Source organism: Acartia tonsa, chromosome 8, assembly GCF_053477335.1.
Source record: "Acartia tonsa isolate MP-2025a chromosome 8, ASM5347733v1, whole genome shotgun sequence".
Lineage (NCBI taxonomy): Eukaryota > Metazoa > Arthropoda > Copepoda > Calanoida > Acartiidae > Acartia > Acartia tonsa.
The window spans coordinates 14,937,832-14,964,423 of record NC_137267.1 but is presented as its reverse complement, the minus strand read 5'-3'; the positions used below and the strand labels follow the sequence as shown (position 1 = coordinate 14,964,423).

Here is a 26,592-nt window from a genome sequence, read left to right as displayed (position 1 = left end):
AAAGGACGTGTGAATTTTGTCTTCAAAATTTTAATCAGACAGTAGTTGAACATAAACATCATTTAATAATTTTCAATTAGTCACTTAAGGTCAAATAAAAACTAATAGTTAGTCTCAAAGATTTAGAACTCTAACCTAATAATTTTTTTTACCTTTTCAAACAGAGCAACCATAGGCAGAAAAAAAGCCTGAAAAAATAAAGAATTCTAGAAATAGCCATTATCTATAAATAATTTTTATAAAATCACATAAGATCAGACATCTAAGGAAGTTAGAACTTCATGTGTATCAGTAGTAAAATTTTTTTAATCATGTTTGATAGCAAAATTAATAGGTTACTACTAACCAGGGATTAAAGGGATAAGACAAAATATATTTACCTGGCATTGTGAACAGTAACCTTCTACAGAACTTCTTAGGGTTTGAATGAACCCAAGGTAAATTATCTACGTTCGTGAATAAATCTAAAAAAAATGACTTTATTAGTCAACTAATATAGGAAAGCAAATATGAGAGAATCTTTTTGTATATCAGAATTAAGATTTAAACATAGAATTGAAAGCCATTATCCGCTGGCAGGCGGGAACTTTCAACTATTCAGTCGCAAATTACCATTACCATCATGTAAATAAAATAATCTTTGCAATTTAGGTTAGGTTTAATAAATTCATACCTTTTCTTTCTCAGTTTCAATTAACAATCTTGACTCAAAATCTAAAATAATATTATTTTTATTTCACACATAAAATGGATACAAAGTCGAAATTTTTAAATTATATTGCAGGTTTCAACTTGCAACGGATGACATTTGTTCAAAGGTCTTAGTATGCCCTTGCTATAGTTAAACAGGGCAAGTGGAACAATAGAAATTTAATTTATGTTCAGATTTGACACGAATATTCAATTAGATGAAAATCCGTAACACTATGAACAATTTTTCACAGCAAACATTTATTAAAAAATATTTAAATCCAATCCTAAACGGTGTATGAATCTGATTGAGACTATGTGATAAATATGTAAATAGATATTAATGTAAACGAATTCAGGAAGGTATATGCTTTAATAGAGAAGAAAAATTTCTCTCCCAGTGCACATTGGGGCAAATCAACCAAAAAGGGGATTTAATTATTTAGTACCCTTAAAATTCATCTCACAAAAATTTCATTTTATACTTTTTTGTAGGTAATTTAACAACAAACAAATTTGCTTTTATGTTTTTTTCTGTCATTTGAACATGGAGATAAAGGTCATTTGTTGAAGGTAGATAGAAAATTACCAGATTAACCCCTCCCGAAAATAGCCCCCCCTTACCCTATCCATCTATCTATCAATCTATCCATCTATCTATCCATATATCTATCCATCTGTCTATCCATCTATCTATCCATCTATCTATCCATCTATCTATCCATCTATCTATCCATCTATCTATCCATCTATCTATCCATCTATCTATCCATCTATCTATCCATCTATCTATCCATCTATCTATCCATCTATCTATACATCTATCTATCCATCTATCTATCCATCTATCTATCCATCTATCTATCCATCTTTCTATCCATCTATCTATCCATCTATCTATCCATTTATCTATCCATCTATCTATCCATATATCTATCCATCTGTCTATCCATCTATCTATCTATCTATCTATCTATCCATCTATCTATCCATCTATCTATCCATCTATCTATCCATCTATCTATCCATCTGTCTATCCATCTATCTATCCATCTATCTATCCATCTATCTATCCATCTCTCTATCCATCTCTCTATCCATCTCTCTATCCATCTCTCTATCCATCTCTCAATCCATCTATATATCGATCCATCTATCTATCCATCAACTATTCATCTCTTTATCAACTATCAATTTATCTATCCATCAATCTATCCCTCTATCTATCCATCCATCTATCCATCTGTCTATCCATTTACTTATCCATCTATCTATCCATATATCTATTCATCTACCTATCCATCTATCTATCCATCTATCTATCCATCAACTATCTTGAATTTCGTGTTTAAAATGTCTAATTAGGGGTTTTGGTTATCAGAGCAATATGAGAATTTTTTAGTAGCGCAGCTACCCTATCACTAGCTTTTTGGGCCCTTTAAAGTGTAAATAGGTTAATTGTAGTCCGATTTTAGTGTTCAAAGTGTCAAATTTGGGGTCATGGAATTCATTTCAGTAGGAGGGGAGGGGATGGTGTAAATGGGGGTGGATGGGGATCCTTATTTTAGCAAGCTACAAGTTTCACTTTATTTTTATGTTTAATAATTCCATTATAAATGTGGGCATGATTAACATAAATTTTTATTAACTAATATCTATATTTATAATGATATTATGATTCTTGTTTACTGTTTATATGTATACTAGCGGCTTCGCCCCTAGCCTCTAGGGGATTTGCCCCAAGAGGTAATTAAACAAGGATGACAACATCCATGAAAGAAGCGAAGCTCTGAAATTGAAGGACAAACGAACATTAACACTTGTGAAGTGTCAGAACTGAATATTAATGCATGTCTATTCAAAATTGTAATTAAAACTGATTAAATACATATTAATGTTTAAGGACATACTGACGTTTTTAGGACTTGATTATAGAGATGCTTCGCTTATAACAATAGACGTTATTGAAATAGGAATCAGTATTAAAAAAATCAGATGAATAGGATATTTTTAACATTCAAAACCATTAGGTATTTGTTGTCAAAAAAGTATAAAATCAGCTTGTTATAAATGGATGTAAGGACTTTCTGGTAAAGATTATAGAGTTGCTGTGCTTTCTAAGTCATACCTAACTGTTGTAGAAATCAGCATGAAACGTTTGAGATCGATAGGACAATTCTAGCCTGTTTAAGTTAAGTAAAAGAGCTAACTGTACCAGACGTACGGACGGACCGACCCTAATTATAGAAATATGAAAAAATTGAGGGGGATTTTTATTTTTGAAAAAGATCTTTAAACAACCACAGGACCAGTAGATATATTCCCTGAAGAGTAGAACTCAATCAGTTTAGTGGTTAGCAAGATCTTAAGGGATGGGCGGACAGACAAACAGACATCAAGCTACTTTGTATTATATATTAACACCTAGGGATCTAAGGAACAAAACAATAACCGATTAATATGTTCATCCCCAATATTGATTCATATTTAATAAATACATATTTAATAAATTATATTACAAAATTATTTGTCTGTAGATGACAATTAGTGGTTGAAAAGTTTTGACACTCATCTTAAAGAACCAACCAATAAAAAATCAATTAAATTTCCTGAAGTTCTTATGCTAACGAATATAAAAACGTTATTATAAAACTTTGAAGTTTGTGGACTAGTGTAATTAACAGTCCCCTCCCTTTCTAAATAAAACTGCTGACTTTAAACATGAATACCCTGTAACTACATAATTTAAAAACAAAGCATTACCAATAGACAGACAGATAGACTACTTGCTAATTCCAATTTAGAATGATTATAAGAACCTCACATTATTTGCATATTAACTTTACCTTTCCGCAGTGAGGTAGGGGACATTGGGCTGTTTATAACACTAGTCCCCAAAGTTTTACAGTTGTGTGTTCAAACTACTAACTTTAATCTACACAAGGGGTAATTTTGTGTATTATCATTGGGGATGTACAACAATTTATTGACCTTTGTCTTATCCCTTTAGATCCCTGATATTTGTAATAATCTTTAGAAACGATTATTTAGTTACATTAAAACATCAAACATAAATCATCATTTAGTACGATAGAACTTGAAAATATTTATTATTAACTTTAATTCTAAGTCAGAATAAATATTTCCCAATATGTCTATGTTTTTGTGTCTTTTATTTATTTGAATTATATCTTAAGTTTTGACTTTAAAAGCGCATTTAAACGCCTTTTCTTACAAGCTTTTCGTGCACCCACGTTCAGAAAACGGGCTAAAAACCCCTACGGGGGCGCGGGGGGGTAAATGAAACCAGTACTGGCGATTAAAATATGTCTTTGGGTAATCAAATATCGTATTTTTAGCCGGTGGCAACCGGTGAAAACATGTTTCCTGATACTGTCTTCTTAAATGTTGATTAAAAAACAAACAAATAAAAACTAAAATCTTGACTTCAACTAGAATTATTAAGGACTAATTTCTTCAATTTGTGTTTTTTTCTTTTATACTGTCAAAATATATGTAATGCATGACTCATCAGAAGTTATTTTGTCTAATTACGTTAATTCTAAGAGATTTTATAATACTTTTAAAATTGTTGGTGAAACACAAAAAGTATGCCTTTTTCTGTAAGAAAATTTTTGCATTTCTTGACTTCCATGCATTAGAATGCTTACTTAAAAAGCGTATTTTTACGATTCCTTTGAAATCTGATGTACATTGGGTATGATAATACTCATAGAATGTTTAAAACTTGATTTGGGGGTGGTGAATTGTTGCCCCTTGTTGCCCCTATGTGCAGTGGGAACCCTTTCCCTTTCTTTATGATGTTCGAAATTGACATATTGCTTAGAAAAGCTACCAGAACACTTTTTGGTATCAATGGTCATTATATCAATGGTATGGAATGGAATAGCGCGCCCATTGAATTTCAAAAAAGTGGTAATTCAGAGTCTGTAATGTACACTTCATGGGTAATTCTAGTACAATATTATTAATACTTGTCCAGAGACCGTTAAGAAGAGAAGTCTATCTTGCCTTTCTTTGACTCTATCATCCATAAAGGGGAGAATCGAGCTTCGAAAAAGGCTTTAATATCAAATTATTATATTGTGCAAGGTTAGAGATTGCTTACCTGTAGGTGTTTTGCTTCAGATTATGTTCCAATTTCAATATTCTAAGAAAAAAATTAATATTAAATTTGCATTTTATAAGAAAAATGTGGAATGAAAATATATTGTATCAGGTTAGGTAAATAAATACAATCATCGAATTTCAGGGAACGGATTAACATACAATCATCATGTAAGATATTTAAGAAAATTAAATTAATAATAAATTACCTTGTTGACCAATGTCCATCGAGTTGGTTAGTGTATTAAAATTATTCCTCGTTTAACCTAAATAATAAAACTATTATTTTCATTTAAATTAGTTCGTCTCCTAGTCCCGAATCAAAATGAAACCAGGATTTTTTTATCTTCCATCAAATATTAGATTGAGAGGCTATGTATTTGTACAGGGGTGTATATTCAGCAAACAAAATTTTTTATTTCCCCCCCCCCCCCCCTAGTTTTTTTCTAACCAAATAGGGGGCGAAAATGGGGGAGGGATAGAAAAAAAGGTTCAGTTAACTTAATTTAAATATTTTTCCCTAAAACCACTTGTTTTTTATTCTCCCCCCCCCCCCCCTCCCTAGGCATGGTCAATTTTGAAAATATACACCCCTAGTTATGTATAAAACAAGCCATAATGGGGTTCAAAATTATTTTTATAAAAATTTTGAATGATATTTTAAGTGTGCATATTCCGAAACAGTTAAACATTACTTTTCCAAAGTTATTTTTTTGAAGAGTTACCTCTTAAATATATTGTTCAATTTTTATACACCCCCCCCCCCCCCACCCCGGTCCGAGCGCTGTAGCTGGTTAGGCAAAAAATTAAAAATTACTAAAACGACAATAACATTATCAGCATGCAAATGTGCGGAAACTCACCTAGAATCCAGAATTCTAAACAGAAAAACACAGGATTTAAATTTCCATCATGTCCAGGTAAATTTCCTCCAAGACACTACATCCATTTGACCTAAATTAGCATTTATAGCTACAACAATGGATAGAAAAAGGTTAAAATAATTTCTATATTGGGTTCAGAACGTGCTACAAGTTTATTATCATAAAATCAAATAATATTGAGTTTCTCATCCTTTAGAAAGTTAATATAACTAATATCGATAAAGCACAAAAAATCTATGATTAATACCTTATTGGTCAGAAATATTAATATGCTCAGTTTTATTATTTTATTAGGTACCTTTAATGAATTGTTCCATTCCAATTTAAAACGTAATGCACAACTATTCATCCTAAAAATACAGAGTCTTTTAAAGTTATTCTTTGCTGTCAAACAAGGTTATACAGGATTAAAATAAAAATGTATCCGGCGCTACTAAAGAATCAGAAACTAAGGTTCCAACCCAAACTCTCAGGCCGGGGATTGAACCGGAGCTGTATTGCCTAGCGGACCAGAACGGCCACACAGAGCTAGCCCTAGTGTATCTCAACCAGATTGTCTACCATGGTTGTAACGCGTGGAAAAAATGGTCCTGGCCCGCTGACTGAACCATGGAGTAAACCAAAAGAATTAGACTTTTTAAAAGAACTTCTGAATTTTAACTAATCATTTATTATTTAAATAAACTTTCTCAAACTTCATGCATCAAAGCATTTAAACATTAGAATTTAATTTAAAATGAATAAAGGCATAAGCGTACTTTAATTTTCTATACCAAAAATTTCTAAAGCCAGGCTATAAAAATAAACATTTCTTTTGAATAATTAAAACTAATATATCATTAACTTTACTAAATAATTAAGACTACCAACATATTACTACACTTTAATAAAATAGTTATGTTTTTCACCTTTTAAACAAGTGTTATTGATATCTAAAACCATGAAATCTCCTGAAATTTTTACACATTAGACTAGTTTTAGTATGAATATCAAATATTAAATAAAAAACTGTTCAGTGTGGTGCATGACAAATTCTTAATCATTAACTCAGAAAATAATGGTGTCGTTTCTCATCAGATAAAATTTTTATTAAGAATTGGTTCAATATAAATTTTAAAAAAGCAGTTTCTACCTTCACAGAACTTTCTCTTTGTTTAACATCTTTGAGCTTTCATTCCTAAACAAGCAATAATTGTTGGCTTTCTGGAAATTAGGACATAGAGAGAAAAGTTTACTTAATTTAGATCAGTGAGGTAAACCATTAAAATATAATCATTAATTTCATAGATTAAATTTTTCATCATATAAAAAGTTTTAGAATTATAAAGGGACGAAGACTCAAGGGTGTATATTCTCATGGGATACCCTATTAAGGTGGGCGAAAATAATAAAAATATGTAGAGGATGGAAAATAAAACTTTATTTTCTTTAGGTTTTTATTCCCTGTAAGTAAGTAATACCTTTAGAGACATCCTTTGAACTTTATCCATTGGTGAGAAATAATCCTGAATTAAAAAAAAAAAATATTTAAATAGGTAGCAAGTATTAAAGATTGTGTAAAATTAAATAACTTTTTCAGTCCTGTTGAGCTTTATTGTACTTTCCATGATTTATCAAGCAATAGAATTGTTTCATCAATTAAAATTATGGGATATTTACATAAAAAAGGAAAACTTACCTAATGAAGTGGAGAAACCAAAATGTCCAGTATCTATCCTGAAAAATTACCAAATAAATACTTAACTAGCAAAGCAAATAATTGAAGAAATGTTAAATGTATATATCAGTTCGCCCTAGTTCTACAGGCTTCATCGTAACACTCCAGTTCTAACCATAAATATTAGGAAATCATCATATTAACATACTTGCAGCATTTTAACAGTTAAATGTTGCTGTAGGGTAAAATTTCTTTAAAATATTTAAACCTACCTATTCAAAGAAACCTCCAAATTTCCATAACAAACGCATCCTTCAAACGAACCTAGAATAATCAATTATATTAGTTTTGAAAAAAAAAGAAAAAAATTCGGCTATTTTATACAATTTAATCAGACATATAAGGAAGACTTCAGTGCACAAAAATGTACATCAGTGGAAACTACGAAAGATTAGAAAGTGTTTCATCATATTAAATCAGCCATCCACCTGTATGCATAAGGAAAAACAATACCTTAGCAAGCAAAGAAGCAGACTCATTCAGATGTAGATCCGTAGAAAGGGCCTAAAACAAATTAACAGTAATTTTCTGGCATTAACCTTGAAACAAATACACAGAATACAGATAGACTTGTCCCTATGCTATGGAAGAAGACATACAGGTATGATATTTCCTCAAACGAGAGCAAGGTTTATCATTCCATCATTTGATTAGGTTGAAAAGCCTGGACTAGAACTTGACACCATGCCCTAATAATGGATAAGCATCAAAATAATAATTTTCATATGTAGAGAGATTTTTCGGCACATAATCTGCAATAAATTATAGCTATGCTTCCTAATTCTCAATTTTATCTTCCATCTTGTGAACAGGTTGATTAGTTAGTTATAAAACTGAACACCTTGCTTATAGATGGGCAATATTCAGAGTTATATTTCACATTTTTAAGACCAACTTATTCCAATGCTTATGAAAGAAGATATTGAGAAATAACATATCTTCAAACAAGAGCAAGGTTTAATATCCCATCATTTGATTTAGATAATAAGCCACGATCTGAACTTAACCCCATCTCTATACTAAGGAATAAGACAATATAAGCAAAGCCTTCAAAGAACATGGTGTATTATCTCTTAGTCATGAATACTAAGATTATTATCTACTAAATAAGATGTATAGAATAAATAATAAACTTACATTGTCCATTTAAATAGGATGTAGGTAGATATTACATATTAGAAGCACTGGTATCAAACATCATAATATTTCCTAAAATAAATCCAACATCAATCAATGAACTTAAAACTGTTGAACAAAATAATTATGGCAAGAAATTATTATTGCTCATTGAAATAGGAATTTTCATGTTTGGATCAATGAAAGTGTCGAATATTTTCTAATCATGGCTAATCTGAAGGAAATAATCTAAATATTAATACCTGTAATTATCAAACTCCATAGAATTTATAGTTTCTACACCTATATAAACAAAATAAAATCACCATAACTTTCCACTTATTGGAATTCTATTAAAATTGGTAATGACTGTCCTAATGTCCTTTGTGGACTAGGGTTGCAATACAAACAAATATATTATAGCACATTTATTAATATAATCCAGAGCTCGATCTTTAAATCGTTTATAGGTGATTTAAACCGGGGCGATTCATTTGGCGCACCATCAAATTATTAATATCAATCTTTAAATCGAATTTGCATGGGCGATTTGAATCGGGCAGTGGCGCGGGCCCGGCGCGGCAATGGCACTCACCGAGTGCCATTGCCGAACCAAATCGGGGTGATTTATTTAATAAATAAATATTTTTTTTTAATTACTTTAATATTTTATTGCAAAACTATCGTGAAAACATTTTTATAGTTATTTTTAAAATAAATTATATATTAATGTTTTATATAAAATACCATACGGACACGGCATTTTTTATAAAATACCTTACTGACACTGCTTAAGTAATAAAGTTGTACTGGCGCGGATCGATATTTTAGTGATATTTTAAAAATCCATGTTTTATAGGCGCGCTGTGGCTTAACACCAACGCACCTATGGTTCACCTCTGAATCGCCCCGGTTTAAATCACCATAAAAACGATTTAAAGATCAAGCTCAGAATAAAAACTATTATGTCAATATCTGGGCCATAGTGCATTTTATAATAATTTAGTCAGAATAAAAGTTGTACCTGTAAACAAGTCTCACGTTCCAAACACTTCATAAAAAACCTGAAATAAATTGAAATTTTTAAAAAATCCTAAATAAACTACATTAATCAATAGAACTTAATTTCAGTGGTAGTGACGATTAACATGTTTTAATATCATGGAAATCAAAGTATTTGTTATACATCATTAAATCAGGGATCTCAAGAATATGGAATCAAAAAATAATAGGATTCATTTACATATTGAATAATAATTTCAAATTACACTTTGTATTAATCAGGAGGTTTAGGAAAAAAATTGAACAAAAGTATGTGCCTACAGATAATTTATCAGTGTAATTTTCAGTTCATTGCAAATCCCGCCACCCCCCCCCGGTTATAAATTAGTAGAAGCAACCTGTTTCGACAATACCTGGATGGGAATGAATACTGCATAATATCAAGAACATTCCACCTGAAACATTATTTGTCAATAATTTTTATAAGTTGGAAATTAAAATTTAGATTTTAATATTTGTCAGTTTAGCGGGTTGTATCCTCAATATTTTTAGGATTATTTTGTGGATTTGGTTGTCATCATAGATAAAGAAACATATAAACTTTCTTAGTATATTTGATTTACCTTTTATAGTTAGACATTGAACATACAATCATACTTGCAATTATCTAGAATAAAGAGTTCATTAGATTCCATTGAATTTTTTTTTATTTTCTTTAAAGTTACTTTTTATCAGACTTAAGAAGTTTCATCTTAATGTTCAGGTATATGCTAACGTTAGTTGTAAATCATCCTTTAGGGAGAATTATGAAAAATATAAACCAATCTTACCTCATTACAGGATATTCATTTATCATCAATGATCAATCAACCTAGAATGATTCATGAATTTAGAAAATAATATCATTAAGTATGAATTAATAGGCGATAGTTAAATTCAGTTCGCCCTAGTTCAACAGGCTTCATTGTATTACTCCAGTCCTAACCATAAATATTTAGGAAATCATCATATTAATTTAATTTTTAAAGAATTTTTTATATTATATTAATTTTTACCTTAGGTCTACTGAATGTTCAATCCAAAGCATTATCTAAAATAAAATAATGATTAGAAGCTATAATAACATAATAAGTAAAGACAACAAATATAAATAATTTCAGTTCTACCATCAAGAATCAACATAATATATTCTGTTGTCCCTATCAAATATCATCATAATTTTTTAACAACACTGGAGACAGCTCAGGACAGTTAAATATTTATTAAAAAATTACCTCCATATTTAAATTCTTAACATTCTGGGCTTCAATCTAAATATTAAGAAATGTCAAACTTCTTTAATTAAAAAATACAATTTATTAATTTCTATGCATTATCAGTTGGTGATACATGATTTGTGTCATCAAAGTTCAGTTAAAATGAATAGTTGTCATCATAACACCCCCCCCCCCCTGTATGTACAAACCATATTGAAATCTTACCTCAGTTCAAAATACCTCCATATTTATATTCTTAACATTCTGGGCTTCAATCTAAATATTAAGAAATGTCAAAACTTCTTTAATTTAAAAATATAATTGATTAATTTATATGCATTATCAGTTGGTGATGCATGATTTGTGTCATCAAAGTTTAGTTAAAGTGAATAGTTCTCATCATAATACCCCCCCCCCCCTCCTTCTACAAACCTTATTGAAATCCTACCTCCATATTAATATTCTTAACATTCTTTGCAACAATCTAAATATTAAGAAATGTCAAACTTCTTTAATTTAAAAATATAATTGATTAATTTCTATGCATTATCAGTTGGTGATGCATGATTTGTGTCATCAAAGTTCAGTTAAAGTGAATAGTTGTCATCATAATAACCCCCCCCCCCCCCCCCACTTGTACAAACCTTATTGAAATCCTACCTCAGATTAAAATAGCTCCAATATTAGATCATTTGACATGCAGAATAGCCTAAAATATGGAATTCATAAGAAATAAATTTAGATTTTTCTACTAAACTTTATCTTGTTTTATAATCAGGCCTATCGATCCGTAAAGATTTGCCATCAAAAGAATTCTGGACAAGTTTTATCATCATTTTAGGTTAAGTGTAATTTAAATAATTTTCAATAAGATTACCTTCGATCAGCAATAACAAAATCTTTATCACATTTAATGTGAGAATGTTGCTATTATCATATTCAAAATAAATGCTGTAATAAGCTTTAAAATATTTAAACACTAGTCTCTCATTGGACACAAAATGACGTCCAATAAGAAAAAGGAACAAAAATATTGGAAAGAAAATTATTTTATTTTAAAATTAATTCTTGGCATTTTGGAATAAAAAATATGGGGGAAAGAAAATTATTTATTTCAAATTTATTTCTGGTCTTGAAATAATATTCATTATTTTATTTTAATTCAAGTGTCAACCAATAAGAAATAGGCATGCTGTTTTAAAAGTTTGGAATAAAAATTATTATGTTTTGTCAATTCCTTTTTTCAGAGTATAAAATGAGAATAAATTTTCCAACATCATTATTGATTTCTAATTTAACATTTCATACAGTGGGTAATATTTATTTCAACATTTTTTGTCATTCAAAATCAAGTGTCACAAAAATAATAATATTTAACATAAAAAAGAAATTTTTAAAATAATTTTGTTTTCTTTATTTGTTGAAGATTTAAGCCCAAGCTTTTTCTGAGGGGGGAGACCCCCCTCAACCCCCCCTCTCCTGAGGGGGGAAACCCCCCTCGACCCCCCTCCTGACGCTCTCTTCTTTAAATCATTATTTCTGTAATTTATTCTAACTATCTTATAAATTTCAAAACATGAGATAAAAAGGAAATAATTTGCTGTACATTATTAAAAAATTTAAAAATTGTAAAAAAAATTCCAACATGATTTTTAATTTTAAATACAAGAATATTTTTTCCTATATGATATGTTAAATTTAAATACAGGAATAATTTTGTACTGTGGAATTGAAGAAATAAATGCTGTACATTAGAGTGGCTTGATTTTCAATGATTTTCTAATTTTAAATGTGCTACATACACTTTCTGTCTGAACATCATATAAGAGACCAAAAAATGAAAAGAAAATATTTTGAATAATGGGGAGGCTCGCTGATGCAAGTAAACTTTTAGAAAGACACTTGTGGGGAGAATCTTTTTTTTTTTTTTGGGGGGGGGGGGGGCAATTATTTTTCTTTCAAAGTATAGCTTTATGCACCTTCCCAATTTTGTCTTGAAGAGTAGAATAAGAATAAAAAATCTGTTTTTAAAACTATTGATCCTAGCAAGAAAAATCCATGAATAAATTTAAAAACCAAGAGATTTTACATTTAATTTAAGATTTTTCATGCTTGGATGAATATTTTTAAAAACCAATTTGATATTCTTATATAAATCAACAAGACAAATTCAAAAAAATGCATAAAGCAATACTTTGAAAGAAAAAAAGTTGCACCTCCAGAATAAACTTCTAAAATTTTTAATGCATGGAAACACCTTCCCCCCATTTCCCCTCAAGGACAAAATCAATTTTTTATATTTAGGTTTCTTATATGACGTTTAAACTGTAGATGTTGATTACAAATTCAATGTCCAAAATTGATCCACTCTACTGTACATTGTTATAATTTAATATTTGATGTGGGTATAAACATTAGACATAGATGGTCAATCTGACCCCATTTTTTTCTTAAAAAGAAACCTTTGTTCACTTTTTGTTGTATATGAAATACAGCCCTATAGGCAGCATTATTTGCAACTAAATTTTGCAATGATATAATTTTTAGAAAGATAACTTTATTATAAGAAATTAAATTATTTATAACTAACTTATTATATGTTGTGTCATACGCTTCACATTATATGATGGAAGAAATATTTTCTTCAAATATTTCACCCAAGGAAAGCTTTAACCTAAGATATTCAACAATTTATAGCTGATACATAATGTAAACAAAATTCCCTTGTGCTGTCTCTAGGTTATCTCTATTGTATAAATGAACGTACAAAAGAGGAGGAGAGAGAGAAGGAAATAGACAGAAAAGTGAGGGAGGGGGGAGGGGGAAGAAATATAGAGAAAAATAGACAGAAATATTTATTGTTCACCCTTAGATGATGTAAATTTTTTGATAGACTTTTTTGAATTTAAGAAAAAGATAGAGAATGAGACAAAACCAAGTATCGTATTTTACTAATATTGCTTATACAAGAAAGGTCATTTAAAATTATTTCACCAATATTAAGGTCAAGTGACAAAAATTTAAATTTCCACCTACTTCGCCCCCAGAGGGGGCAATAGTAGAAGGAAAATTCAAATTTTGATCACATGACCAAAATTGTTGAAATAATTTTAATATTCTTTCTAGCATTCACAATATTACGAAAATATGATAAATAACTATTCCGAACATTTGCCATTAATGCAGATTCTAAAATAAATCAATTAGAAATATAGCTAAATAATATTTAGTAAAAGAAATATGATAGGTTTTTTTTCAGATATTGATCCTCATAGTAAACAATCACAGAAAATATGGACTACAATTATCATTCTCAATTCTTTAGTAATTACATAATTTCAAATACATTTTAAATGAATGTTATTAGTATAACCGAATTGCCTCAAGATTATAGATGTAGATATTATTATATTTTACCTGTGTAGATATAAAATCCATTCCAATGGTCCTAGACTGGGTTAGTCAACTCCTAATAAAAAAATTAAGGTTAACAACCAAAATATAAATTTATTTATTTAAATTAATACCTGGATTTTAAAGAAAATTTAATTGAAATATTTACACTAATGTGTAATAACAAATGATGGTATAATAAGAATATATCATTATCAACCTCAGAGTAGTTATATTAATCTATCAAGACCTAAGGAAAACCAAGAAACAGAAATGATTTCAAGATTTGCTGTTGCTTGAAGCACATACATAAATAATTGTAATAGCAAGGTTTAATATTCCATCATTTGATTAGGTTGAAAAGCCAGGACTACGACTTAACACCATGCTCTAATATTGATGTAAATACAGATAATTAAAAAAATTAGAGAAAAAACATGAAAACTTTCTCCCGTATTTCTGGCATTACAGACAGACGGAAAACTAAAGAACATACTCAATGTACCCTATGGCGTTAAAAACCAGTGAATTGTAGAAAAGACTAAAAAGTGATGAACATACCTTCGCCATTTGTTCAGTCATAAAATTGTAGAGTACCATGCCTGAACCAAAATAAAATAGATTAACGGCAACAAAGTTTTAATATCATTTGAAAACTTTGTTTAATTTTTCAGTATAGCGTATACTTTATTGCCAGTCAACAGTTACAATTCTGAGAGGGCAAGTGAATCATCATGCAAACGTATATGTAGCGCAACAATACCCAAAATATAACTTACTTTTGGATAGATTACAAAAGGGAAAGTAGTACTTAAATATTTCTTACAAATAAAACAATATTCATACCTATGTTAACAGAATCGAAGACAATTTGACAGTAGATTAACAACCCATTCTAAAATAGTAAAACAAGATAAATTACATGTAAATCTGGGTTTAAGACAAAAATATATAAATAGTTAGATTCAGAAATAACAGCCAGTTGTATTTTCACAAGAAATCAAACGGTAATTCCAATTATTCATCATGAATATTAATAACACATTTTTTTCAAATCTTAAGTTGAAGTTTATTTTAACTTACCTTAATCAAAATGAGAAATAAACCCCTTGATTTGGTCCTGAAATATAAAAAACGTATTAGACAATGCATTGTAAGAGACATAATAATAAATCAAAGACAAAATCATAACAGTTAATCTCATCATTATCTAATTATGTCCGCTCGTCGCTGTAAATTTAATCATTTTAATAAGATACTCATTCATGGAAAAGTTTTATTTACTTTATAAATACTAGCTTTTTATTATCATACTGAACTCGAAGTTATAAACACTAAGAAAAGATTTAGGAATTAAAAAGTATTAAAGCTAACAATATATAGAAAATGGTAACTAAAGATCAGTTAATTAAAGAAAACCAATCATTAAATAATTCAGATTGGGGCGGTACATTGGTCATCATTTCAAATTAATAAAATGCAAAATAAAAAAGTAATCATGAAAAGATAAAATTATTTACCTTCAGAAAAATTTTCAGGTCCAATTTCTCCATGCAGCAAAAAATCTATTTATCAAAAGATTTTTATTAGAATTTTCTTACCTAGAGCTTAAAATTTTAAAATCTAAATATGTTCAGAAAGTTAGGTTTAGAATAAAGTTGTCAGCAATTTTGGACTCAGTAGACCGTCGTGATTGTATCATCATTTAGTCTGTTCGAATAATGAAAAAAAACGAAGTAGAGAAATTTGTCATACTCTGTTCCTTTTGATAGGATATTTAAGGTTAAGTAAATGTTAATATATGCACCGCAGGGTTAAGGAATTAGCCATGCAGGGTTAAAGCCCCCAGCATGGAAGCTACTGTGAAAATACGACAAACCTACTACTTCAGTTTTCATTACATGTTCAGTCTGTTTTAGGTATGGAATTATCTTTTAAAACAAATACCTTTAAAGAAATACAAAGATGCTTCAAATCACGAAACCTCAAGAGAATCCTACAAGAATGATTATGTTAAGTTAAAGGGAATAAAAAACATTTTGAATTAAGCATTTTTTAATTTTTCAGACAGCACAAAACGTGCAATTTTATCCTATTCCAGTGGGTTCCGCTTTTTCAAGCGCTGGATCATATTAAGAAATTTCATCATTAACACACAAAATATCCATAAGTAGCGAAGCATAAATTTAAGAGGGACAGAGTTCATGGAGCAGTTGTTCAATAAATCAAAATGCTGAAAAGAAGGTTGATCAAACCCTCAAGTAGGCAATAAATTCACAAAATCCAATTCCAATTCTGATTAGTAGCAGAAAATTTCCAATTTCCCTCATAGTCTCGCAGGGGTGTGTGTTCTGCAAAATTGCCCCTGCTAAGGGAAGGGGGTAGGTAAAAATTAATGAGACAAGAGAAAATGTGAAACAACTAAAATAATGTGTAGGAGGGAGAGATGATATGAATAAGATAAAGAGGTCTGATAATATTTCAGAGTTTTCCCCTTCTTTGCTAACAAAAATTTAAGGATGGGGGGGGGAAGGGGGAGAGAAAAGGTTTGTTTGCAGAATAAAAAAAATAAATCTAGTGCAGAATATACACGCCTGTCAATGCGTTACGGACAGACAAAGTTAATAGATATCTTAAACTCGGTAAAATAATATTTACCTAATTTATCAAAAATCACAATCTTCCCCAATAACAAGAAAACTCCTGAAAATATTTGAATTTAAAATCTCCATGCAGTTTGGAAAAATAATAAAAAGCTGTTTTTATTATCAGGTATAGCCATAATTTCGCACCTATGAATTAAGGAACAGAACGTTTCTTTATCATATCGACCTCGTCAGATAATGCTCATCATTTAAGAATAAAGTTACAATTATTAAGATAAATATTTTACCTAATAGTTCAACTGCAATAGGAAGGCTCTGTAAAAATCACAATCTAAATTAAAAGATAATTATTACAGGATTGATGCATATTTATTTAAAGTCTTAATGTAATTTTATCAGTGCCTATTGGCGCAAAGTCAAATCATCTTTCTTCGTTAGGTGTCCTAAGTTTGACATCATTTATGAGTTATTTATCGCATCGTATATCAGCTAACGCTTAGATATCAAAAACAGATTAAATCTTGATATTATTAATTTTGATATCCGCGGCAAGTTGTTAAAAATAAGATGCTATTAAAATTTATTTAAAATGGCTGAAAACCGGTTCTAACCCAGCGGATATTAATAGGTACCGAAGACATACTGGAAAAAGTTAATTTATATCCAAACTTTAAGTACCTAGCATTGATCTCACAGAAGGACATTTCTCTTTGGTGTTCTATACACACACCTAAAGAAAAATAGTTTTTTTAACTAGAGATTAACAATTATTTAAGTATAAACGAATTTATATTTATCAGAGCCTAATGGCACAAAGTCAAATCATCTTTCTTCGTTAGGTGTCCTAAGTTTAGCATCATTTAACTCAAAGGTTTAACAACTTGAACATTAAATAATTTACCCGGAGAGAAAAAAATATCTACAATTACAAAAGCACAAACTCCTAAAACAAATCATTTAGTCAATACATAAATGACTACAGAAAAACAAAATTTAATTTTTAAAATTTCAGAAAGAATTTGTCCCCATGTTTATGTAAGCCAGGGATAACTAGTTTTTTTCACATCATTTAAGTTTAAAATAAAAGTTCACAGAAAAGCTTTCCAAAGTTTCTAACTTTCTATAGTGCCTAATCCTATAAAAAATGAAATCATACTGGCCTACCATTAATCGATTAAATGTATCGCTATTAATATCGAGCTTCAATTGTAATTGGTATTTTAAGACTTCTTTTATTCAAAGGCACTATAAACGGCTTCTTCAATGAGAAATAAAAAAACCTTACCCAGATTTCCGAAGGTATGGACAATGAAACTGATGAATATTCTCGTAGCTGCCTAAAAAAAATAAGTTTAAAGCTTTGTAGCAAACAAAATAATTTTAACTAGTTTTTAGTAGATCAGTGAATAGAATTATAATCATTTATATCAGGTGAAACACGGATTACATTGTCATTATTTAAATTTTTTGAAACCTATGAATTCTTTTCAGCAAAATCCCTTGTTTTTATTTATACCTGCATCATTTACTGCATATACAGCACATAGTAGAATACATTCTTAAATTGACGATCCCTAAAAAGAAAATACATTAATTAAGAGTTTACATTATCTTAGTTTATGGTCTATAGGTACTTACATGCAAAATATTATTTTTTCCCGGCTGCATAATATTTTAAAAACACCCCTAAATTTTTTTTAGAGTGGAAGGGGTGTGTGTGGGGGGGGGGGGGGTATATTGTAGTTACTCGCTAAAAGACATGACCAGCAATTTTAATTTAGGCGCTACTTAGTTTTAGATGTAAATGAATTAAATCATATTGGTAGTGTGGGATGTGAGACTTATTTCATAGGTACAACTTTTATCCTGACTAAATTATTATAAAATGCACTATGGCCCAGATATTGACATAATTTAATTGTTTTTTTTCTGGATTTTTTAAAAACCTGAAATAAAATTGAAATTATAAAAATCCTTAATAAACTACATTAATCAATAGAACTTAATTTCAGTGGTAGTGACGATGAACATGTTTCAATATCATGGAAATCAAAGTATTTGTTATACATCATTAAATCAGGGATCTCAAGAATATAGCATCAAAAATAATAGGTATAAAAAGCTGTATTAGACATAATACAAATGGCTAAAATAATAATTTTAAAATATTGAATTCTTAAGTTTTATACTCTGTTGCAATCCCATCGTTTTCGTTCAATCAATCAATGTCTAAAAAAATTGTCGAAAAAACGCGGCATTTTTTAAAACCCCATCTCAGTTAATAAAAAGTGGCAGATTCCTTGCGGATTCAGGATTCTAGCAAAATTTTTTTTAAATTTAAATTTTTAAAAATTAAGTGCTACATATGTCCTAAAAATCAATGTTCTTGGTATTCTCTATAATTTACTTCAGAGAATCGAACAAGATTTTAATAATATTGTATATAATGATAAAATCTTTGCTTTCAAAGAGGAGTTAAAAGAAATAACTAGAGACGCTAATTTTAGCCTACCAAATAAGAATCCTGAATCCGCTATTAAAAAACTGATTACGGATCCGGACTCTGATCCGAAATTGACCAGATTCCGGATCCAGGGGTGTATATTCTGCATGGGATCCCCGGCTCAGGGGGGGGGGGGGGAAATAAAAAATAAGTGGTTGGAGGGGAAAAAAATGTAAAAATTAAGAAAACTGAAAACATTTTTTCCATTTCGCCCCCCTCCTTGGTTAAGAAAAACTAAAAAATGTGTGGTAGGAGGGACAAAATAAATAAAATATAGAAATCTTTGAATATTTTTCTATTTCCCCCCCTACTTTTTAAGAAAAATCTAGGGGGGAAAAAAATAAAAAATTTTGTAGCAGGGGAAAAAAATAAATCTTGTGCAGAATATACACCCCTGTCCGGATCCGAATTGCCAACCCTAAAATAAATAAAGTCCATTTTTATCAAAAATTAAACTTTTACCTTCAAAAGTCAAATATAAAATATTTTTTTTATGAAGAAATTTTTTTTAGTTTTTCTTGATTTTAGGTCAGAGCCGGAGCCGCACCAAAAACAAATGGCTCAGCCACGCTGGTTTTAATAATCTATTAGGTACCTTATGTGAATTATTCCATTCCAATTTAAAAAGTAATGCACCACTATTCATCCTAAAAATACAGAGTCTTTTAAAGTTATTCTTAGATGTCAAACAAGGTTATACAGGATTAAAATGAAAATGTATCCGGCACTACTAAAGATTTAGAAACATAAGTTCCAACCCAAACTCTCAGGCCGGGGATTGAACCAGAGCGGTATTGCCTAGCGGACCAGAATGGCCACACAGAGCTAGCCCTAGTGTATCTCAACCAGATTGTCTACCATGGTTGTAACGCGTGGAAAGAATAGTCATGGCCCGCTGACTAAACCATGGAGTAAACCCAAAGAATTTGACTTTTTTAAAGAACTTCTGAATTTTAACTAATCTTTCATTATTTAAATAAAACTTTCTTAACTTCATGCATCAAAGCATTTAAACATTTTAATATAATCAAATATTAATAAAGGCAAGAGCTTACTATACCAAAAATTTTAAAGCCAGGCTATGAAAATAAGCAATTCTTCTGGATAATTAAGACTACTAACATATTACTACACTTTAATAAAATAGTTTATGTTTTTCACCTTTTAACAAGTGTTCTTGATATTTAATAAACCATGATATCTCCTGAAATTTACACAAATTAGACTAGTTTTATTAAGAATTTCAAATATTAAATAAAAAACTGTTCAGTGTGGTGCATGACAAATTCTTAATCATTAACTCAGAAAATAATGGTGTCGTTTCTCATCAGATGAAAATCTTAAAGAATTGGTTCAATATAAATTTTAAAAAAGCAGTTTCTACCTTCACAGAACTTTTTCTTTGTTTAACATCTTTGGGCTTTCATTCCTAAACAAGCAATAATTGTTGGCTTTCTGGAAATTAGGACATAGAGAGAAAAGTTCATTTAAGTTAGTTCAGTGAGGTAAACCATTTAAATATAATCATTAATTTCATAGATTAAATTTTTCATCATATAAAAAGTTTTAGAATTATAAAGGGACGAAGACTGATGGGTGTATATTCTCATGGGATACCCTATTAAGGTGGGCGAAAATAATAAAAATATGTATGGATGGAAAACAAAACTTTATTTTCTTTAGTTTTTATTCCCTGTAAGTAAGTACTACCTTTAGAGACGTCCTTTGAATTTTATCCATTGCATTGGTGAGAATAATCCTGAATTTAAAAAAATGATTAAAATAGGTAGCAAGTATTAAAGATTCTACACAATTAAATAACTTTTTCAGTACTGTTGAGCTTTATTGTACTTTCCATGATTTATCAAGCAATAGAATTGTTTCATCACTTAAAATTCTGGGATATTTACATAAAAAAAGGAAAACTTACCTAATGAAGTGGAGAAACCAAAATGTCCAGTATCTATCCTGAAAAATTAACCAAATAAATACTAGCAAAGCAAACAATTAAAGAAATGTTAAATATATATTAATATCAATTCGCCCTAGTTCTACAGGCTTCATCGTAACACTCCAGTTCTAACCATAAATATTAGGAAATCATCATATTAACATAATTGCTGCATTTTAACAGTTAATATTGCTGTAGGGTAAAATATTTAAACCTACCTATTCAAAGAAACATCCAAATTTTCATAACAAACTCATCCTTCAAATGAACCTAGAATAATCAATTATGTTAGTTTTGAAGAAAAAAAGAAAAAAAAATTTGCTATTTTATACAATTTAATCAGACATCTAAGGAATACTTCAGTGCACAAAAAAGTACATCAGTGGAAACTACGAAAGATTAGAAAGTGTTTCATCATATTATGTCAGCCATCCACCTGTATGCATAAGGAAAAACAATACCTTGGCAAGCTAAGAAGCAGACTAATTCAGATGAATATCCGTAGAAAGGGCCTAAAACAAATGAACAGTATTTTTCTGGCATTAACCTTGAAACTAATACACATAATACAAATAAACTTGTCCCTATGCTATGGAAGAGGACATACAGGTATGATATTTCCTCAAACGAGAGCAAGGATTAATATACCATCATTTGATTAGGTTGAAAAGCCTGGACTAGAACTTGACACCATGCCCAAATAATGGATTATCAAAATAATAATTTTCATATGTAGAGAGATTTTTCGGCACATAATCTGCAATAAATTATAGCTATGCTTCCTAATTCTCAATTTTATCTTCCATCTTGTGAACAGGTTGAATAGTTAAATTATAAAACTGAACACCTTGCTTATAGATGGGCAATATTCAGAATTATATTTCACATTTTTAAGACAAACTTGTCCCAATGCTTATGAAAGCAGATGTTAAGAAATAACAAATCTTTAAATAAGAAAAGGTTTAATATTCCATCATTTGATTTAGATAATAAGCCACGATCTGAACTTATCCCCATGTCCATACAATGGAATAATATTAAAATATTGAAAAGATTTTACTAGAGAAAGATATTAAGAAATAACATATCTTCAAACAAGAGCAAGGTTTAATATGATATCCCATCATTTGATTTAGATAATAACCCCATCTCCATACAAAGGAAAAATATTGAAATTATCAAAGATTTTTACTAGAAAAGTACCTAAGTAAGACAATATAAGCAAAGCCTTCAAAGAACATCGTGTATTGTCTCTTAGTCATGAATACTAAGATTATTATCTACTAAATAAGAAGTATAGAATAAATAATAAACTTACATTGTCCATTTAATTAGGATGTAGGTAGATATTACATATTAGAAGCACTGGTATCAAACATCATAATATTTCCTAAAATAAATCCAACATCATCAATGAACTTAAAACTGTTGAACAAAATAAGCATGGCAGGAAATTATTATTGCTCATTGAAATAGGAATTTTCATGTTTGGATCAATGAAAGTGTCGAATATTTTCTAATCATGGCTAATCTGAAGGAAATAATCTAAATATTAATACCTGTAATTATCAAACTCCATAGATTTTTTAGTTTCTACACCTTTATAAACAAAATAAAATCACCACAACTTTCCACTTATTGGAAATCTATTAAAATTGGTAATGACTGTCCTAATGTCCTTTGATATTATGACCGTGGAAAAATTGTTAATTTAGCTTGCTAATATTAAACTTATTTATTAATCAGTTCATTTAAAAAAAGGGGGGGGGGGATAGGGTAAAGGGGAAAATAGTTAACAACACTGGAGACAGCTCAGGACAATTAAATATTTATTAAAAAATTACCTCCATATTAATATTCTTAACATTCAGGGCTTCAATCTAAATATTAAGAAATGTCAAACTTCTTTAATTTAAAACTACAATAGATTAATTTCTATACATTATCAGTTGGTGATGCATGATTTGTGTCATCAAAGTTCAGTTAAAGTGAATAGTTGTCATCATAATACCCCCCCCCCCCTCTTCTTGTACAAACCATATTGAAATCTTACCTCCATATTAATATTCTTAACATTCTGGGCTTCAATCTAAATATTAAGAAATGTAAAACTTCTTTAATTTAAAACTACAATTGATTAATTTCTATACATTATCAGTTGGTGATGCATGATTTGTGTCATCAAAGTTCAGTTAAAGTGAATAGTTGTCATCATAATACCCCCCCCCCCCCTCTTCTTGTACAAACCATATTGAAATCTTACCTCCATATTAATATTCTTAACATTCTGGGCTTCAATCTAAATATTAAGAAATGTAAAACTTCTTTAATTTAAAACTACAATTGATTAATTTCTATACATTATCAGTTGGTGATGCATGATTTGTGTCATCAAAGTTCAGTTAAAGTGAATAGTTGTCATCATAATACCCCCCCCCCCCTCTTCTTGTACAAACCATATTGAAATCTTACCTCCATATTAATATTCTTAACATTCTGGGCTTCAATCTAAATATTAAGAAATGTCAAACTTCTTTAATTTTAGGGATCCCATGTAGAATATACACCCCTGAAATTTTTTTCGTTCAGCATTCAAATCTCTATACTAAAAATTTGGAACAGATGTGAATTAAGGATCATTTTAACAAAAAAAATCTCTACAAAATGTTACTTTCAAAAATGTTTTTTTAAAAAGAAACGTAAAATAAGAAGCAAGGATGACTACATACAAAAGTAGCAGAGGACAATATTGATGGAAATACAGATAATTAAAAAAAATAAGAGAAAAAACATGAAGACTTTCTCCCGTATTTCTAGCATTACAGACAGACAGAAAACTAAAGAACATACTCAATGTACCCTATGGCGTTAAAAACCAGTGAATTGTAGAAAAGACTAAAAAGTGATGAACATACCTTCGCCATTTGTTCAGTCATAAAATTGTAGAGTACCATGCCTGAACCAAAATAAAATAGATTAATGGCAACAAAGTTTTAATATCATTTGAAAACTTTGTTTAATTTTTCAGTATAGCGTATACTTTATTGCCAGTCAACAGTTACAATTCTGAGAGGGCAAGTGAATCATCATGCAAACGTATATGTAGCGCAACAATACCCAAAATATAACTTACTTTTGGAAAGATTACAAAAGGGAAAGTAGTACTTAAATATTTCTTACAAATAAAACAATATTCATACCTATGTTAACAGAATCGAAGACAATTTGACAGTAGATTAACAACCCATTCTAAAATAGTAAAACAAGATAAATTACATGTAAATCTGTGTTTAAGACAAAAATATATAAATAGTTAGATTAAGAAATAACAGCCAGTTGTATTTTCACAAGAAATCAAACGGTAATTCCAATTATTCATCATGAATATTAATAACACAATTTTTTCAAATCTTAAATTGAAGTTTATTTTAACTTACCTTAATCAAAATGAGAAATACACCCCTTGATTTGGTCCTGAAATATAAAAAAACGTATTAGACAATGCATTGTAAGAAACAGGATAAGGGATGGGGTAAAAAACCAGTTACAATAAATCCTAAAACTCTTGTCAGTGGATCAAATTCAACCATATTTTATTTATTTTATCCCTCCTACCACACATTTTTTAACGTTTTTTCACAAAGGAGGGGGGGAGATGGAAAAAATGTTTTCAGTTTTCTTAATTTTTACATTTTTTTCCCTCCAACCACTTATTTTTTATTTCCCCCCCCCCCTCCCTGAGCAGGGGATCCCATGTAGAATATACACCCCTGAAATTTTTTTCGTTCAGCATTCAAATCTCTATACTAAAAATTTGGAACAGATGTGAATTAAGGATCATTTTAACAAAAAAAATCTCTACAAAATGTTTTTTTAAAAAGAAACTTAAAATAAGAAGCAAGGATGACTACATACAAAAGTAGCAGAGGACAATATTGATGGAAATACAGATAATTAAAAAAAATTAGAGAAAAAACATGAAAACCTTCTCCCGTATTTCTAGCATTACAGACAGACGGAAAACTAAAGAACATACTCAATGTACCCTATGGCGTTAAAAACCAGTTAATTGTAGAAAAGACTAAAAAGTGATGAACATACCTTCGCCATTTGTTCAGTCATAAAATTGTAGAGTACCATGCCTGAACCAAAATAAAATAGATTAACGGCAACAAAGTTTTAATATCATTTGACTTTATTGCCAGTCAACAGTTACAATTCTGAGAGGGCAAGTGAATCATCATGCAAACGTATATGTAGCGCAACAATACCCAAAATATAACTTACTTTTGGATCGACTACAAAAGGGAAAGTAGTACTTAAATATTTCTTACAAATAAAACAATATTCATACCTATGTTAACAGAATCGAAGACAATTTGACAGTAGATTAACAACCCATTCTAAAATAGTAAAAAAAGATAAATTACATGTAAATCTGGGTTTAAGACAAAAATATATAAATAGTTAGATTCAGAAATAACAAGAAATCAAACGGTAATTCCAATTATTCATCATGAATATTAATAACACAATTTTTAAAAAATCTTAAGTTGAAGTTTATTTTAACTTACCTAAATCAAAATGAGAAATAAACCCCTTGATTTGGTCCTGAAATATAAAAAACGTATTAGACAATGCATTGTAAGAGACATAATAATAAATCAAAGACAAAATCATAACAGTTAATCTCATCATAATCTAATTATGTCCGCTCGTCGCTGTAAATTTAATCATTTTAATAAGATACTCATTCATGGAAAAGTTTTATTTACCTTATAAATACTAGCTTTTCATTATCATACTGAACTCGAAGTTATAAACACTAAGAAAAGATTTAGGAATTAAAAAGTATTAAAGCTAACAATATATAGAAAATGGTAACTAAAGATCAGGTAATTAAAGAAAACCAATCATCAAATAATTCAGATTGGGGCGGTACATTGGTCATCATTTCAAATTAATAAAATGCAAAATAAAAAAGTAATCATGAAAAGATAAAATTATTTACCTTCAGAAAAGGTTTCAGGTCCAATTTCTCCATGCAGCAAAAAATCTATTTATCAAAAGATTTTTATTAGATTTTTCTTACCTAGAGCTTAACATTTTAAAATCTAAATATGTTCAGAAAGTTAGGTTTAGAATAAAGTTGTCAGCAATTTTGGACTCAGTAGACCGTCGTGATTGTATCATCATTTAGTCTGTTCGAATAATGAAAAAAAAACGAAGTAGAGAAATTTGTCATACTCTGTTCCTTTTGATGGGATATTTAAGGTTAAGTAAATGTTAATATATGCACCGCAGGGTTAGGGAATTAGCCATGCAGGGTTAGAGCCCCCAGCATGG

General features: G+C 29.6%; 1 protein-coding gene and 1 non-coding gene across 6 annotated transcripts in view; both read right to left on the bottom strand.

Annotated features, from left to right (window-relative positions):
- LOC145326086 (uncharacterized) overlaps positions 1-26,592 on the bottom strand; it is a 66,974-nt gene that overhangs the window by 13,526 nt on the left and 26,856 nt on the right. Inside the window, exons 1-25 of one of the 5 annotated variants that reach the window (XR_013881737.1) lie at positions 11,671-11,696; positions 11,454-11,502; positions 11,242-11,277; positions 11,019-11,069; positions 10,812-10,847; positions 10,593-10,627; positions 10,368-10,408; positions 10,161-10,204; positions 9,951-9,992; positions 9,560-9,599; positions 8,799-8,838; positions 8,557-8,628; positions 7,873-7,923; positions 7,632-7,683; positions 7,381-7,418; positions 7,163-7,207; positions 6,835-6,879; positions 6,611-6,652; positions 6,001-6,052; positions 5,682-5,772; positions 5,028-5,084; positions 4,820-4,861; positions 674-714; positions 381-464; positions 153-188 (exon numbers count right to left, since the gene is read on the bottom strand). Coding sequence is in view for 1 of the 5 variants with exons in the window: in XM_080169189.1 (XP_080025315.1) it covers positions 11,242-11,277; positions 14,748-14,788; positions 15,033-15,081; positions 15,270-15,306; positions 17,471-17,522; positions 17,694-17,735; positions 18,078-18,129 (309 nt within the window). In the remaining 4 variants the exon portion in view is untranslated. Of the gene's footprint in view, positions 1-152; positions 189-380; positions 465-673; positions 715-4,819; positions 4,862-5,027; positions 5,085-5,681; positions 5,773-6,000; positions 6,053-6,610; positions 6,653-6,834; positions 6,880-7,162; positions 7,208-7,380; positions 7,419-7,631; positions 7,684-7,872; positions 7,924-8,556; positions 8,629-8,798; positions 8,839-9,559; positions 9,600-9,950; positions 9,993-10,160; positions 10,205-10,367; positions 10,409-10,592; positions 10,628-10,811; positions 10,848-11,018; positions 11,070-11,241; positions 11,278-11,453; positions 11,503-11,670; positions 11,700-14,747; positions 14,789-15,032; positions 15,082-15,269; positions 15,307-17,470; positions 17,523-17,693; positions 17,736-18,077; positions 18,130-26,592 lie in introns of those variants that run through there. The other 4 variants (XR_013881738.1, XR_013881741.1, XR_013881740.1 and 1 more) reach the window with 4 other exon arrangements.
- Positions 7,482-7,557, bottom strand: LOC145327342 (small nucleolar RNA U43). The gene has a single exon (XR_013882168.1). It is a non-coding gene; the product is annotated as a small nucleolar RNA U43 (small nucleolar RNA).